This window comes from Macrotis lagotis, chromosome 2 (genome assembly GCF_037893015.1).
Source record: "Macrotis lagotis isolate mMagLag1 chromosome 2, bilby.v1.9.chrom.fasta, whole genome shotgun sequence".
NCBI classification, from domain to species: domain Eukaryota; kingdom Metazoa; phylum Chordata; class Mammalia; order Peramelemorphia; family Peramelidae; genus Macrotis; species Macrotis lagotis.
Window position 1 is genome coordinate 216,279,295 of NC_133659.1, and position 16,703 is coordinate 216,295,997.

The 16,703-nt window shown below is 33.3% G+C and overlaps 1 protein-coding gene across 8 annotated transcripts in view; it reads right to left on the reverse strand.

Annotated features, from left to right (window-relative positions):
- The window catches only part of CEP112 (centrosomal protein 112), a 644,230-nt gene that overhangs the window by 568,473 nt on the left and 59,054 nt on the right, over positions 1–16,703 (reverse strand). For all 8 annotated transcript variants that reach the window (XM_074224744.1, XM_074224743.1, XM_074224738.1 and 5 more), the window contains 2 exons: positions 5,718–5,814; positions 3,677–3,754 (listed from right to left, as the gene is read on the reverse strand). In XM_074224744.1, the coding sequence (XP_074080845.1) occupies positions 3,677–3,754; positions 5,718–5,814 (175 nt within the window). The remainder of the gene's footprint in view (positions 1–3,676; positions 3,755–5,717; positions 5,815–16,703) is intronic.

The window sequence follows — 16,703 nt, forward strand, 5'->3', positions numbered from 1 at the left end:
GCCAAGAAAAACATTACTAAAATAGTCATGTTGTAAAAGTAAACATATCCCTCCACACAAAAGAAGATAAACTTCAAGAAAAATAAAATGCGAAAAAAAAGTGTGCTTCAGTCAGTATTTAGACACCATCAACTCTGTCTTTGGGATGGGTAGCATTCTTTAAGTCCATCAGAGAAACGGACTCAGTATTTTGTACCACAGTTGCTTTTGCTAGCTCTATTTCCCTCCATTCCATTCCTCCCCACCCCCATTTATTCTATTCTCTCTCCTTCCACTAAATCCCTACTCAAAGTGTGTTGTATCTGACTTCCCTCTCCCATGATCTTCTCTCCCATCTAACACCCATAGCCCACCTCCCCTGTTCATTCCCTTTCTCTCATCCCTCTCCTCTCCTATTTTTCTAAGGGCAAGATAGATTTCTATTCCCAATTGAGCATGTATGTTATTCCCTCTCTGAGCTATGTCTGATGGGAGTAAGACACTCACTTCCCCTCACATTCTCCCTCTTCTGCTCTACTCCAAAAGTTTTTTCTTGCCTCTTTTATGTAAAATAACTCACCCATTCTACCTCTTCTTTCCCTTTCTCCCAGTATCTTTCTTGCCCATCAACTCCATCTTTTTAATATATTACACCTTTAAATTCAACTCCCTCCTGGGTCTTGTCTATCTATGCCTGAATAAATGAGAAGGTTCATATGAGTTATATGTATTTGATACCCAGGCAGGAATACAAGCAGTTCAACATTATTAAATCCTTTATAATTTGCCCTTCCTGTTGACCCTCTCTATGCTTCACCTGAATCCTGTACTTGAAGAACAAACTTTCTGTTCAACTCTGGTTGATTCAAGAGAAAAATTTGAAAGTCCAGTATTTCACTGAATGTCCATCTTTTCTCCTGAAAGATTATGTTCAGTTTTGCTCAGTAATTGATTCTCAGTTGTAATCCAAATTCTTTTGACTTCCAAAATATCTTATTAAAGAGCCCTTAACGTAGAAGTTGCTTTATCTTATGTTATTCTAACTGTACCTCCATGATAGTTAAATTATTTCTTTCTGGCTACTTGTAATGTTTTTTCCCTTGACTTGAGAGTTCTGAAATTTGGTTTTAATATTCCTAGCAATTTTCATTTTGAGAGCTTGCCTTTCGGAGGATGATCAGTTGATTCCGTCGATTTCTATTTTACCCTTGGTTTTTAAGATATCAGTTTTCCTGTATAATTTCTTGAAAAGTGAAGTCTATGGCCCTTTTTTTTTGGTTGGAACTTTCAGGTAGTTCAATAATTTTAAAATTTTCTCTCCTGGAACTGTTTTCCAGGTCAGTTGTTTTTCCAATGAGATATTTCACATTGTCTTCTAGTTTTTCATTCTTTTGGTTTTGTTTTATTGTTTCTTGATTTCTCACAACATCAACAGTTTCCCTTAGTCCCATTCTACATTTGAAGGAATTATTTTCTTCAGAGAATTTTTTGTATCTCCTTTTCCATCTGGTTAGTTCTGCTTTTTAAGGTATTCTTTCCTCATTGGCCTTTTGGACTGCTTTTTTTCATTTGATCTAAGCTAGTTTTTTTAATATTTAATATTTATTTATTCTCATTTTGTACAATTTTTTATACATTAATGAAATATTCTTGTTTAAGAGTAAACAAAATATTCCCTACCCACCAAAAAATATAGATTCACTTGAGTGATAAAATAAAGGGGAGAGAAAAAAATTAAAATAAAAAAAAGCAGTAATAATTGTAGGTATGGCCAGGTGGCACAGTAGACGAAGCACCAGACCTGGACTCATGAGCACCCAAGCCCATATTCGGCCCCGTACACTCAACAATCACCCAGCCATGTGACATGCAAGCCACCCGAACCCCACTGCCCTGCAAAATGCCAAAAAAAAAGAAAATAAAATGAAAATAAAATAAAATAGTATTAATAGTAGGGGTGGCTAGGTGGCAGACAGAGCATTGGCCTTTGAGCCCAGAGCACCTGGGTCCATAAGCTAGTTTTTAAGATGCCATTTACTTCAGTATTTTTTGGTACCTCCTTCATCAAGCTGCTGACTTGGTTTCCATGATTTTCCCACACAGCTATCATTTCTCTTCCCAATTTATCCTCTATCTCCCTTACTTGATTTTCATAATCTTTTTTGAGTTCTTCCATGGCCTGAGACCAATTTATATTATTCTTGGAGGCTTGGATTCAGAAGCTTTAACTTTTGTTATCTTCTGAATGTATATTTTTGATCCTCCATAGGAACAAATTAATTGTTTATGATAGGATTTTTATCTTCTTTTGTTTACTCATTTTCCCAGTCTATGACTTGATTTTAACTTTTTGAGTTAAGTTAACTTTTAACTTTTTGAGTTCTGCTTCCAGAGTGAAATACACAACTGTCCCAAGCATTTGAGGTCTTTTACAGCTGTTTTCAGGGGTACTCCCCAGGGACCTGCAAATTCTCAATTCCTCTAAGGTCTTATGAGAAGCTCTGACTGCTCTCCTGGCCTGTGCTCTGGTCTATGGATGATCACAAGCACTACCCTCTGTTCTGGAACCATGAGGAAGGTCCCTACCCTGTTGTAGGCAGTGAGCTCTGTTGTGCTCTTGCTCCTTTTTCTGAGATTGTTGCCCTAGACTATGACCTGAATCTAAGTATGGGCAAAGCAACACAGTCTTGCCTCAGGGATAGCAAAGAGACCTCTCCACTCTCCCCTGACCCCCTTCATGGTCCTGGGCTGAGCACACTGGAAGTAGTTGCCGGGGGCTACCCAGACCTGATTCTGGTCCCCTGGGGCCAAGTCTGCACTGGGATTTGTGCTGGCCTGTGCTCCACACTCTCTCCAGTGCTGCAGAGTTTTTCCACTGATCTTCTCAGTTGTCTTTGACAAACCCTGGACTTAAAGGTCTAGAAACTGCCACCACCTCCACAGATCCAGGCACCCCCAGTGACCCAGGCATCCCATAATCTGTTCCTAGATGACTTGGGTTGGTTTGCTCTGGCTCAGTCCAGGCTGCCCTGCAGGCTCTTTCTAATTCTGATGTAACAGATCCTTCCCATGGATCTTCCAAGTTGTCTTGGGCTGGAAAATTGGTTCAGTCTTTTTGTGGGTTCTGTTACACTAGAATTTAGTTAGAGTCAATATTTAAAGATTTTGGAGCGGTCTGAGGAAGACCTCAGAAAAGTCCCTGCCTTCATCCTGCCATTTTCTCATAGCCTGTCTTACTTGTTATTTAATTTTTTCACCTTTGCCAGTTTCTTCAATTAAATACTACACTTCCTGAGAGGAATGGCAATGCCCATGCTTTTTGATTCTGAAACATCATCCAGTGCTAAGAATAACTTATATTGATATAAGTGCTTTAAACTTTGCAATGTGCTTTCCTCACAACTATGCTGAAAAGTAGACATTAAAAGAAATGCTTTCTCCATTTCAAAGAGGGAAATTAAGGCTATGAGAGTTTAAATAATTTGCCTGTTGTCCCATAGCCAGGAAGTATCTAATATGATATTCATCAAAATATCCTAAGTATAGCACTTTTCTCTATTATAACTTCCAGGGCTAAACATTTATTTCTAAATAAATATTGATTCTGAATGGGTAATTTTGGAAACTGCTTCTATTCAACATACACATAAATAAAATGATAAAAGTATAAATAACAAAATTATAAAATTTCTTTTACCCCAAGATTCCAACTATTAAGACGAATTTCAAGTTCACTGTCATCCATAGATATCGAAGGTTTTTTGAGGCAATCTTTCTGAAATATGAACATTTCAAAGGAAAAAAATTACAACAAAGCAATGAAGAACAAAGACTATTTTATGGGTCTTATGCTTTTTGTATAATTATTACTATCATTATATGAGACTCTCCTGGACTTAAAAGAAGATGTTTCTGATAAAAATAAAAAACAGAGATTACTATCACTTAGGGCCATATATATAAAACACATTTCAGTATAATTTAACATAATATTTACATTTAGAATAAAAAAATTAATCAGACTTTTTCTTTCACTACTTTTACAAAATGTTTAATTGTATACTATAGCAATTAAAAATAACATTGCTTAAAGAAAGATGATTCCGTCTTATTACATGTGTTGATAAGGAAGCTTTGTGTTAGTATTCGAGAATATCTTTTCCTAATATTTGTCCTCATTCAGATATTAGGACTATGAGGGAAAATGTGTTTTAAAACATTAAATTACTCTAAAATCCCTCCCTAATTCTAATATTGTAAGACTGCTATAGAAGTTCTTTGCTTCTTTTATAAATAAAAACGCCACTATATCAAACATTTACCAGTCCAAGAAAAACCTTGGCTAAGTATAATCAGATATTCAAAGTAATATACACAAATGGTCTAATATATAGTAGCTTTCAGGAAAAACATCATATATACATCAATTTAATATAGATAAGTTTATAAAAAATTCTAAGAATCATACTAGTTATTTTTACTCCTCCCCAAAAGATGCTGAGATAACTATATGATGATATAACATATCATCTTGTTTTTAGGGAAATGACATAGAGATAGTACATAGAGAGTCAATCTTACAGCATGACTGAAATGGTTCTTCTGACATGTACTGACTTTGGCTCACTTAATTTGATAGTTTTCCATGCAACCCTCTAGAATTATTGCAGAGAAGATAAAGACCTACATTTTAGAGATTCTTCCCCAAGGGAATTCCCTAACCCACTGATAACAGTTATCCAATTTAGCCCATATAATTATCTAAAGCAATCCAATACCACCATCCCAACAATATTAGAAAATTTCAGTGCTGACAAAACTCAGTAGATTTTTTTAATAAATATATTTGTTACCATTTAGAAGTGAGCAAGTATAATTATAATTCAAGTACTACAAATATTTTTGAGAAGTACTGAACTCCATAAAGTTAATTATGATATTAATCATCATGATTAAGACCTAAGTTTTAAATTAAATTTACAAAAAGAGTGCATCAAACTAGCCAGAACTGCCTCATTTGATCTCCTTTCGGGCCAATAACATATATTTGCAAAGCAGTTAACCAGAATTAGAGAATGTAGTACATGATTAAGACCAGTGCAATTTTTATTCAAAATTAATTCAAGTAGCAAACTTATACAGTCAGCTGCATTAGTTTCTAATGGAAGTTTCTAATGGAATTAGCTCTAAGGAACTGGGCTATATCAAATATCTAGAACTGATACATATATAGCAATTTAATATTTGCAAAAATTTCATAATGTCTTATTTAATCCTTGCACATAATGTATTAGTTCACTCCACAAAATGCCTTCTCTTAATTTACCTCAAAATTTTTCTTACTAAAATAATTTAACTGAATCCCCCTTTTTGCTTTTAAAACTACTATTTGCATTTGGGCAATGTTGCACATATGATGCTGTGAACAGACCCATGAGTTTATAGAAAATTATATTGTTTATGGAGCTGAAAGGACCCTACAAAACATTTCATTCCAACCTCCTTATTTTATATAGTCAAAGTAACTTAGGCCCAACGTAATAAAGATAGCAACTTAAAAAAAGAAAATTTTAATTCAGGACCTCTGAGTTCAACTGCTTTATGCTGTAGGATACTGTTAATAGTTACTTGAATTCAACTCTTTAGAATTCTTTGAACATAGAATGAAAACTTAGTGGAGAATTAAACTCAGTTCTTAATGACAAGAAATAATAAATAACAATGTAACCTGATCTTACAGAAATATGCAAGGCAAGATTTTCCTCCTCTGATCTGTGTATTGGACTCACAGAATGTGATCTCATTCGCAGATGGCCAGTATATCGTTGTTTACTCCTAGACCACAAAAGAATAATAACCAATATTGAAAAATTCAATTAATTTGGTCTTACAAATACAAAGCTTCTTGTGTTGACATTCTTATTTATGTAGAAGTAATACTATTTTAGAAATGCTGTGCCTATAGCAAATGGAAAAGAAAACTAATATCACTTAAAATTTGTTTCATTTACATTTAGATCATTTTTTACATTTACATTATATTTTAACTATACTCAAAAGAATAACCACATCCTAAATCCCATCACTACTTGAATGTCACACTTAGGTTATTTTGACAAATTCATTTCTTTATTTATAAACAAGTCATAAATCTAAGTGCAAAATAATAAGTATATTTGAAACTTTTTTCTCCTCTTGTTAAAGAGAAGAGACAAATATTCTAAGAGATGATGAACTAGACATAGACACTATGGATTTTAATCACTTGAAAAAATAAAATGATTCATATTTATATGGCACTTTACAGTTTATTTCAGCACCTTCCTCATAATCCTGTGATAATACTGCAAGCATTATCATCACTATTTCACAAATAAACTGGGCGTCAAAGAACACAGAAATCACACAGCTACTAAGTATCAGAACAAATATTTAAACTCAGATGACCCAAATTCAAATTTGATTCTATTATTATTCCTCCTACTCATGTTCTATGTCAAGAAGTACATTGTAAAATAGATCAAATAATACGATGTCCATATGCTTTTGTCTCTGTCACTGTGTGGAAGGCAAGTCAGAAACTGAAGAATTGTCTTCTAAATTCATCAATTAAATTTTAAGCCTCAGTAATTCAGGTAGAAGTTGGTAAGCTTAACTTTTGGAATGTTTGTTTAGTCTTTCAAATAGCTTCGATTTGGTATCAGATGTTATATAAAATATCTGACTTGAAGTCTATCTTAAATGTCTTTATATTTAAAGTTATTTAAGTTAAACTTTCATGAAATTATGAAATATCTTGCTTCTCAACAAGAAAAATCTTATTTTGTTTTAGTCTAGACGTATCAATTCATCTCAGTAGAGAGGGAGACCTTAGTGAGAGTTAATCTACTTCACTCTATTCCCTAATCAAAGCAGTTAGTCAACTGTTCTTCAATTTATAGCAATAGATTATTGCCTGAGGGACTGAGAGGTTAAGGGAATTGTTGAGAGTCATATATCAGGTTCTGATTCTGAGGGCATGTCTCCAATATTTCATTATACAAGATATGAAATTAAAATTAACTATCCTATAGTCATTGAAAGTGACCAACTTTATGCCTCAAGATCAAATCAGAATCTTTCCAATAAAATATGGTGTTCTTCTGAGGTCAAGTACATCATAAATATTCTCAGAAGTCCTTGAAATTGTGTCAAAAAGGATTTTTTAAAAATCAACAAAATTTTTATTTTGCACTTTCTGTCATGTAGCAGTCTCTATAATGACTGCTAAGTAATACAGAATGAAAGGGATACAAATTCTCTTTCAAAGAAAAACTTTTTTATTTATCAGTCAAGTAGCCCAGAAGTCAGTAAAGTAAAAAACAATAAGCATAACAGATAAAATATAATTCTTGGCATTTTTTCATATTATACAAGCTTTCTACAAATAAGAACCAATTTACTTAAAAGGATATAATACTTTAAGTAAATCATATTATTTTTATTTTTCTATTCAAGTCTTCTTGTACAAAAATATTTTCCAAGATTGTACAAAAATAATCAAATGATTGCTTATCAACTGAGGGAGGAGGGGAGAAACAAAAGGAGACATAGAAATAGGAACTCAAAATTAAAAAAAAAAAACAAATGTGGGGCAACTAGGCAGTGAACTAGAGTACTGGCCCTGTTGTCAGGAAGACATGAGTTCAAATACAACATCAGACATTTAAGAATTACCTGGGCAAGTCACTTAACCGCACTGCCTTGCAAAAAGAAAATCCACAAACAAATGTTTAAATTGTTTTATCATGTAATTGGAAATAAAATATCATTTTTATTAAAAAAAACTGATTTACATAGTATTGGTAGTTTAAGGGGTCCTATATATGATAAGAAACATTGTACCATTCTCATGTAATAATAGGTAAAATTAAATACTCAGAAAACTAACTACTTAAAAATTCAATATTTTAAAATTAAACAGTAATTTTAAAAGCATGGTATTATCAGAGTAAATAGTGAAAACAGAGCATTCTATTGTATGCAGTTCAACAATATGACAATTAAGTTAAAAGGATTTTTTCTCTTGTTCTCAACTTCTAAAGGCCAGAACAGTTTTGTTTTCTGACACAACTACTAAATCAGGTATTAATACTCACTTTATATTGTAATATTTTTCAACATTACTACATTATTAAATATTATATTCCTATAGATTATCAAGAAGACTTTTGTTAATAATCTTCTTCACAATCTTTAAGACCTCTAGGGATTCAGTTTCTAGGTGAACTAGATAAAGTCTCAAGTTCTTCTAAGGAACATTTACTAAGTGTATAGTGTATGTAGGTCTGTTAGTCAATTAGCATTTATTAGAATCTTCTAAGTTTCAAGCCCTATGCTACATGCCAAGAATACAAAAGAAAGGGAAAAGACATTTCCCACTCTCAAGATGTTTAATTATATGGAGACAATATGCAAACTATACGCAACAAGATATAAACTGGATAAAATAGAGATAATCAATAGAAGGCAAAATGTATTTTTTTGCAAGGCAAACGGGGTTAAGTGGCTTGCCCAAGGCCACACAGCTAGTTAATTATTATTAAGTGTCTGAGGCCGAATTTGAAGTCAGGTACTCCTGACTCCAGGGCCGGTGCTCTATCCACTGTGCCACCTAGCTGCCCCTAAAATGTATTTTTTTTTAAAAAAAAGAAAGGATCATTAGTAATTTTGATGAAAGCAGTGACTAATTGATTGAGTCACAAGTGAGACTACAGAAGGTTTACAGAAAACAGTGCGAGGGGAGGAAGTAGAGGTAACGGGTTTTCTCAGAGAGTTAAGTCATGAAGGGGAGAGAGCTAGGAAAGATGTCAAGATCAACAGAGTATTTAAAAAAAAATCAGGAGATGTGCACATTTAGAGATGATTAGATGGCAGAAAGGATAGAGTGCTGGACCTAGAATCAGAAAGAATTGAGTTCAAATTTGCCCTCAGACACTACCTGTATGACTCTAGGCAAATCATTTAACCACTGATTGCCCCAGTTTTCTCAATTATAAATCATAATACATTATAATATATACAATAAATTATAACTATAAAATACAAAATGAAGACAACAGCAGTGCCAACCTTCCAGGGTAGCTATAAAGATCAAACAAGATATTTGTAAAGTCTAAATACAATAGTTGACACATAGTAGGCATTTAATAAATGCTCATTTCTTTCTTTCTTCACTGTTTCCCTTCTCCCAGCCAGGAAAGAGGAATAGATAGAGAATGCAAGTTAAGAAAGTAGAAATCAAATAAAGGACATTTGCTAGAGATGTACAACAAAAATGAGAAGGGAAGAATTGACCTTTAAAAGGGAATTTCTTCATTTGAATCAGGGGTGACAAAAGAGACAGGAGATGAACAAGGGGGTGGGGGAAGAGATGAAGAACTCTGAGCAAATAGTCTCCATTTATTTGTGAAGTATAAGGCAGTCCAGAGGTGCTGACAGGGATATTTCAAACTGTCTATGTCGGGTAAAGTCGGGGTACCTAAGCCTGAGTTTAGGGCTGTCTCCTCTGTATTCATTCTTTTCTGAGAACAGTTAACCAAACACTGATTGCAAGATGGATCTGTTCAGTCTTAGAAGCAATCTTGTGAATTAGAGAAGTTTAAAGATGCTGGGCCTTTGGTTCAAAATAGCAGACATCAGTGGGAATGTTTGCATCAGACAGATATCAATTCCAGAAAAGTAGCTCCAAACCTGGCCTAGCAAGTAAAAAGACATAGGACTGGATAGAACTGTCTGGAAGGTCAAAATGCTGATTTAGAAATCGCAGCTAGGTGGCGCAGTGGATGATGCACCAGCCCTGGAGTCAGGAGTACCTGAGTTCAAATCCGACCTCAGACACTTAATAATTACATAGCTCTGTGGCCTTGGGCAAGCCACTTAACTCCATTGCCTTGCAAAAACTAAAAACACACACACACACAAACTAGATAATCTAAGGATCAATGTCACAAGAAAGTGTAACAGTAGTTATGTTACATCTTTGTCTTATGTCCTTCTTTTAATGTATGTTTGTGTAAATCTTTTGTGTTGTTTTATTTGTGTGTAAGAAATAAATACCTGTCTCATACATTATTTCCACTATACAAGGAGTATCATTCTACTCTTCTTAGGGGAGTCAAAACCTAAGCATTAAGCTTTAGGGTCAACTTGGGGTTGGGGGTTGGGGGTTGGGGTGGGAGAATAACCAGTCAAATAATACAAGGAGTCTATTACTTCCTTGAGGTGGTCAGGTTCCTCCAAGACTGAATCTGATCCATTTATCTTGTATGTTCTAGAGCAGATAAGTATTTAGGAAGAGGGAGAGTAAATAGCACCCCCTTGGTTCTAGCATTAAGATGGATAGATAGATAGATAGATAGATGATAGATACATAGACAGACAGATTTGGTTATGTACATATATAGAAAGAGGTTATTAATTCTGATAGAGTGTGAGTTCCTTTGCTACAAAGATTGTTTAATTCTTTGTATGTGTGTTCCAGCTCCTGGTTTAGTGTTTAGCACTGGCAAGTAATAAATACTTGTCTTGCAATCTGGCTCTTAAAACCAAATTTCTAAAACTTCTAAAATCTAACATTATTCTACTTTACTTCTCTGAAGTTTGGGGCATTTTTGAGCACTTTCTTTTATCCTAATGACTCTCAGTCTCCATGTTACTGCTTTTCTTCATTCTTGTGAAAGACTCAAAATTCAATGGAGAAAGTAGTGAATCATAAGTCAGAAACTCAGATTTCAATTCATGATCCATCACTTACTTCCATGTGAACTGTTTCCTTATCTGGAAAATGAAGAGGTTGAACTAGATGACTTAAAAAATCCTTTCTAACTCTAAAATTAGAGAATATAAGCTTAGGTTCTTCCTTCCTTTTTGATTATTTCTTCATATATCTCATTCTTTGATTGTAATTCTACTAAGCATGAGCATCCCTCCAAGACTCTTCTCATCTTACATCTCTTTTTTCCGGTAAGCCTTCTCTTAGCCAACTCATCAGCTTCATAGGTTTAATTATCATCTCTATATTGATGATTTCCAAATGTACATATCTACCTTTAATATTTCTCTAAGAACTCCATCCTCTATTAACAACTGCTTACTGGCCTCTCAAACTCAACATGTCTAAAATGTCTATAAACTCCTATTTTTGTTGAGGAATGTTCTTTGAACTGAATTGAAAAAGTATTTTACAAATACAAAAATCAGAAAATATTACAACAAGAATTTCTCTACTACATAAAATTTGCACAAAATAGTGCAGACATTATATAGGCACACCAATCTAACCAAGTACAATTTCAGGTGAGACTAAGTTGCAGAGGTCAGTCATTTCCATAGCAACAATGTCATAAATGGGGAAAAACTGTCTGCACAGACAAAATTTTGAGTAAAAGCTTAAAGTCAGTCTTTGCAATGGCCTGTAGCATTCTAACTTGTGTACTGAATAGACCTGCTTAGATACACTAACAGACTTAAGATGTGAAATCTCAACTCATTAGAGGAATCCCAAGGGTCTTCATCTCGCAGGGGAAGTCAGTGAAAAACTGATTTTTTTCCTAAGCCTGGATTTTTAATTTGGAATCCAAAAAAATTATATATATATATATATATATATATATAATTTTATTAACTGAACCTTTTTTGTAATCCTATGAATTTCTTTTATTTAGTTTCAGTTATCTAGTTTTCTGAAAAAAAGATATCTAGTTTTCTGGAAAAGGAACCTTGGGTTTCAACAGATTGTCAACAGGGCTCATCACTCAGATACACTCAGATACACACACACACAAACACACACACACACACACACACACACACAGACACACAGTGATGAGTATCATCAAATGAATTTTGGGTGTTGTTTCTTAAAAGACTGAAAATTAATCCACATTTGGGAAAAATACAATTCACGTCCTGAGAAGAAAAGGAAAGAAAATTGAAGATCCTTATTATGACTTAGGGAAAGGGGAAAAGAAAAAAAAAAAGCTGGGGATTCAGATTCCAAATACTCAAAACTCTTATAAAAAGACTATGACTTTAAATTTGCATAGGCTGGGTTAAAAAAATTTTCATCTCCAGGTTGCATTTTCTTTTCTAATCATCTCTCTGATGTGACTTGGCCACTACTAACAAAGGTATCGCTAGCTCTTAACAGACAATGTTTTATAAAAAATACTTATGTGCTATAAGATACAAGCAAGGAGGTGAGGCTGAACTGAACAGCAATGAAACCAGAGACCAGTGAAAGGATTTTACAGAATAGAACTTCTAATTTTAGGGTTGAATTTGATTTTTAAAATTATTAACTTTATTGCAAAATTATGATGGTCAACTTTCTATGGGAGAATGGTTATATTACTAGTATTTTCAACATTCTCCCTTCAAATTATTTCCTATTTACTTACCTGTTTACATGATAAATAAATCTCCCTCTTTTGAAGTAATGCATACATATACTCCTAGGATAAAGACTATTTTGTTTTTTGTATTTTCATCCCATCACACCTAACATAAAGTAAGTACTAATAAATTATTGAACTGTACTACCTATTTCTAACTTGTGAATTTAACCTTTCTAATAATTTATATAGATTTTAAAAATATAATTTATTTATATTATAAAATAAATAAAAAATCTATTATATGATGTAGATTATAAATAATATAAATAAAAGAGATTATAAATATGTTTAATATTTAATTTAACTTAAAATTTTAATTTAAATAATATTTAATATTTAAAATACAAAATATCTTTTAAGATTCTCATATAAAATCTTTACAATTACTGTAGAATTTCGATGTTTATTTTAATTCAGTCAAAATCAAATTATACTATACAAAACTAATTTACATTTTTATAGAATGAAGCCCAATTTTTAATCAGTCTAATTAAAATGGACATACTAAGTTAAGTGGATTAAGTACATCTAAATTAATGAAAAGTCTGAATCAGTATTGAATATTATCAATGAAATGCAATTTCGTTACTTTCAAATCTATTTAATATGAATGCTCTCACCTTTTGGCAATAAGTTTATTTTTACCTATATCCCAATAACACCCAAATCTTCAGCACTGACTTCTCTTCCAAGCTCCAAACCTACTTCTCTAATTACCAAAAGCACATTTTTACCTGAATATTCTTCAAATTTACTGTGTCCAAAATGAAGCATCATATCATGCTACATAATCTAGAGAAGATCTCAGAAGTCAGCTAGTACAAACCCCTCAATTTAGAGAAGAGGAAGATAAATCCTAGGCAAGTTAAAAGACTTGCTAAAGTTCACATAAGTAATAAGAATCTGAGGCAGAATCTGAACCAAGGTGTAATTCAAAAAAAAAAAAGGTCTCTCCTTCTGACCATATAATTTATCTAACTGCAATTCACTTAATCTTTAAATGTTTAAAAAAATACCTCATGTGAACTTTGACTCTTCCCTTACCTCTCATATGTAATCAGTTCTATTCCATAATATCTATTACCCCTCATATCCATCATATCTATTCCATGATTCTAAAATCTCTCACATTTGTACCTTTCAATCTATTCCCATTGTTATTAGATGACATATACAGAGTGCTAGATTTAGGAATAAAGAAAACCTGAATTCAAATCTAGCTTCAGATAACTCAGTAACCATGTGACCCTGGACTAGTGGTTTAATTTTCTGTGCTTCAGTGTTCTTATCTATAAAATGAAAATAATAATAGCACCTACTTCCCAAGATCAAATGATATAAAATATGTAAAATATCTTATAAACCTTAGTGGATTATCATCATCACTATTAAAAGCTCTAATTACAATCTATCTGCACTACTGAAAAAAACTCTCTTCCTCCCCTCCAATTCATCCTTTACACTATACCAGATATTTTCCTTACATACAGAACTGGTTCACCCAGTTCTACCCAAAAGTTTTCAATAGAGCTCCTTATTACATACCTAAAGTTCAGCATCACTCTGCCGGCAATCAACAATCTCTTTTTTTTCAACTTTATTTCCAAGTATTTTAATTTATATAGACTCAACTCTATCTAGATAAGCCTATTCATCAACCACCAGATAGATCCCATAATTTGCCACTATTATACATTTGCGAAAAGGTCTTCTTTATGCTTGGAATGCCTTTGCTTTTTACCATAGGATCTCAGAACTAGAGCTGGAAGTAACCCTGTTATTTTACCAAGAGGAAACTGAGGCCAAACAAAGTTAAATGAATATGAACCCAGATTTTTTAATATTAAAGCTAGTGGTTTTTCCATTACATCAAAATTCCCCCAATACTTAACATATCAAAAGCATTGCTTGGTTTTGTTCTTGTTGAATCCTTACTCAATCTTTAAATCTCCACTTAAAGGGAAATCAATGAAACTTTCCTTGATCTTCCCAGTCAATAATTACCTGTTTTCACCACTTTTGCATTCCTCGTGCAATTTTTCTATTTTATTATATATTTATATGAAATATCCTCTCTATAAAATCCTAAGTTCTATTAGAGCAAGAACTATGTCTTATCCAATCTCTATCTTACCCAGTGTCCTTACCCAGTGTTCTTTATGCAATTACATAATGAATATTTGTTAAACTTCATTTAATTATTTAGCAACTATTTTAATGTTAGTGTAGAATTAAACAATCCCATCCTGGGCCCAAATTATCACAAATTTCAACACTATTTTACCAAATTTCAATTGTTTCACCAAGAGCAATGAAATTAATGTTCTTCCTTAAAGCTCTAGAAAAAGAGTACTAAAAATTGCCTTTATGTTGAACAACAATTCTTCTTTGAGGAATCAGAGAGAAGTGAAGAAGATACTAGAAGAACAACTCAGGGCAAGGTACCTGTGAATTTATGAGACTCCCCCCAAACACCTTCCTCCCTCAATGAAATACCTATGAACCACCATGGGAGCTTGCAGTCACTAGTCCATGATGGAACTCCAAGACTTAGAGAGGTCTATTTACCAAAACAGAATTTTCTCCCAAATACTAGCGTTATTCTTAGGTATAGTGTATCCTGTCATATTCAATACCAAAGAAAAAAATTGCTAACCACAACCAATTCAAATTTAAGTCATTAGATACAAAGCAATCTAGTCAAGTGTACAATTGGGTGACCCCAAATCTTCCAATATTACTATTACAACTCAGAAGGGTCAAAAGTTTCATCTTTAAGACAGCTAGGTGGCTCAGTAGATAGAGCACCAGCCCTGGCATTAGGAGGACCCAAGTTCAAATCCAGCCTCAGAGGCTTAATAATTACTTAGCTGTGTGACCTTGAGCAAGTCATCCCTATTTTGCCTTGCAAAATAGCAAAAAAGAAAAACAAAAAATTTTATCTTCATATTCAAAAGACAGTCTATAAATGCTACTAAAATACTATGATCATAAAAACTATTTAAAAACCCTCAAGTGTCTTCTGTTTATATAGTTGTTCTGAGCATCAAGAATAAAGAATTAAATGAACAGTCATCAAGCGAACAAATAATCAGAAATTATCATTCTAATGAACATATGCTAGCAAAAAAATGTTTAATGACTTTAAAATAATTCCATTAAACCTATTTCTAGAATGACATCAACTACTTTGTTTGGTTCTAAAAGGGCTATGCCAAAACTAAGAACCCCAAATTCCTTAATCTTTAGCAAACTCTCATTATCTAAATTTCATCATGGAGATAGCAACATTTTGGGAATATGTTCATATAAGTAAGTGGTCTCCTGACAATAACGGGAGAAAGGTCATACAACCAATTAAATTGTGTCTACTAAAAATTTATATTATATTTTAGTTGGACCCCTACTGTTGCATGGGAACCCTTTGATTCTTTGATTTTCTCACAATCTCAAAGTAGTCATTTAGAACCCTTCACAAACCCTCTAATATCACTTCTAGTCCAGAGAAGACCTCATTTCCTAATTATTGATAAAAAAAAGAGAATCTCTTCTTCCTCCCTATTTCAACTCTACACCCCCCCAAAGAAAAAGCTTCATCAGTCACTGAAAGATTTAAATGGATAGAATACCTCAGAGCACTGAAGACCAGGGTTTGGTCCCCATCTTTGATATCATGGCATGACCCTACACAAGTTACTTAACCTTTCTTGCATAGAGGACTGAGAGCTTAAGTCACTTCTGTAAAGTCTAAAATTATAAGATGCAGAGAAGTCAGTCAATAAACCGTTATTAAATACCTACTAAAGACACTGAAATCAATGCTGGGGAGTACAAAAAAAAGTCAAAGAAAGTCTCTGAACTCAAGGAGTTCATCATCTGGTGTGGGAGAAAATATGCAAATAACTCTGTAAATACAATAAGTCATATATACATTAAACTGGAAATAATCAGCAGAAGGAAGGCCCTAGAATTCAAAGGGAGCAGGAATGACTTCTATAAAAGTGAGACTTTAATAGGGAATCCAGGAGACAGATGAGGAGGGAGAACATTCCAGGCATGGGGACACCAGTGAAAATGCCCAAAAATCATGAGTTAGTCAAGGAAAACAAGAAAGTACCATAGGTTTATAGAATACATGGAAGAGTGTAAGTGTAAGGTATAAGAAGATTGATAAGAGGAGAAACCAGATTACAAAGGGGTTTGAAATCAAAATAAGAATTTATATTTGATCCTGGAGGTGACAAGGAATCATTGGAATTTACTAAGAGGGTAGCATGGTCATATTGC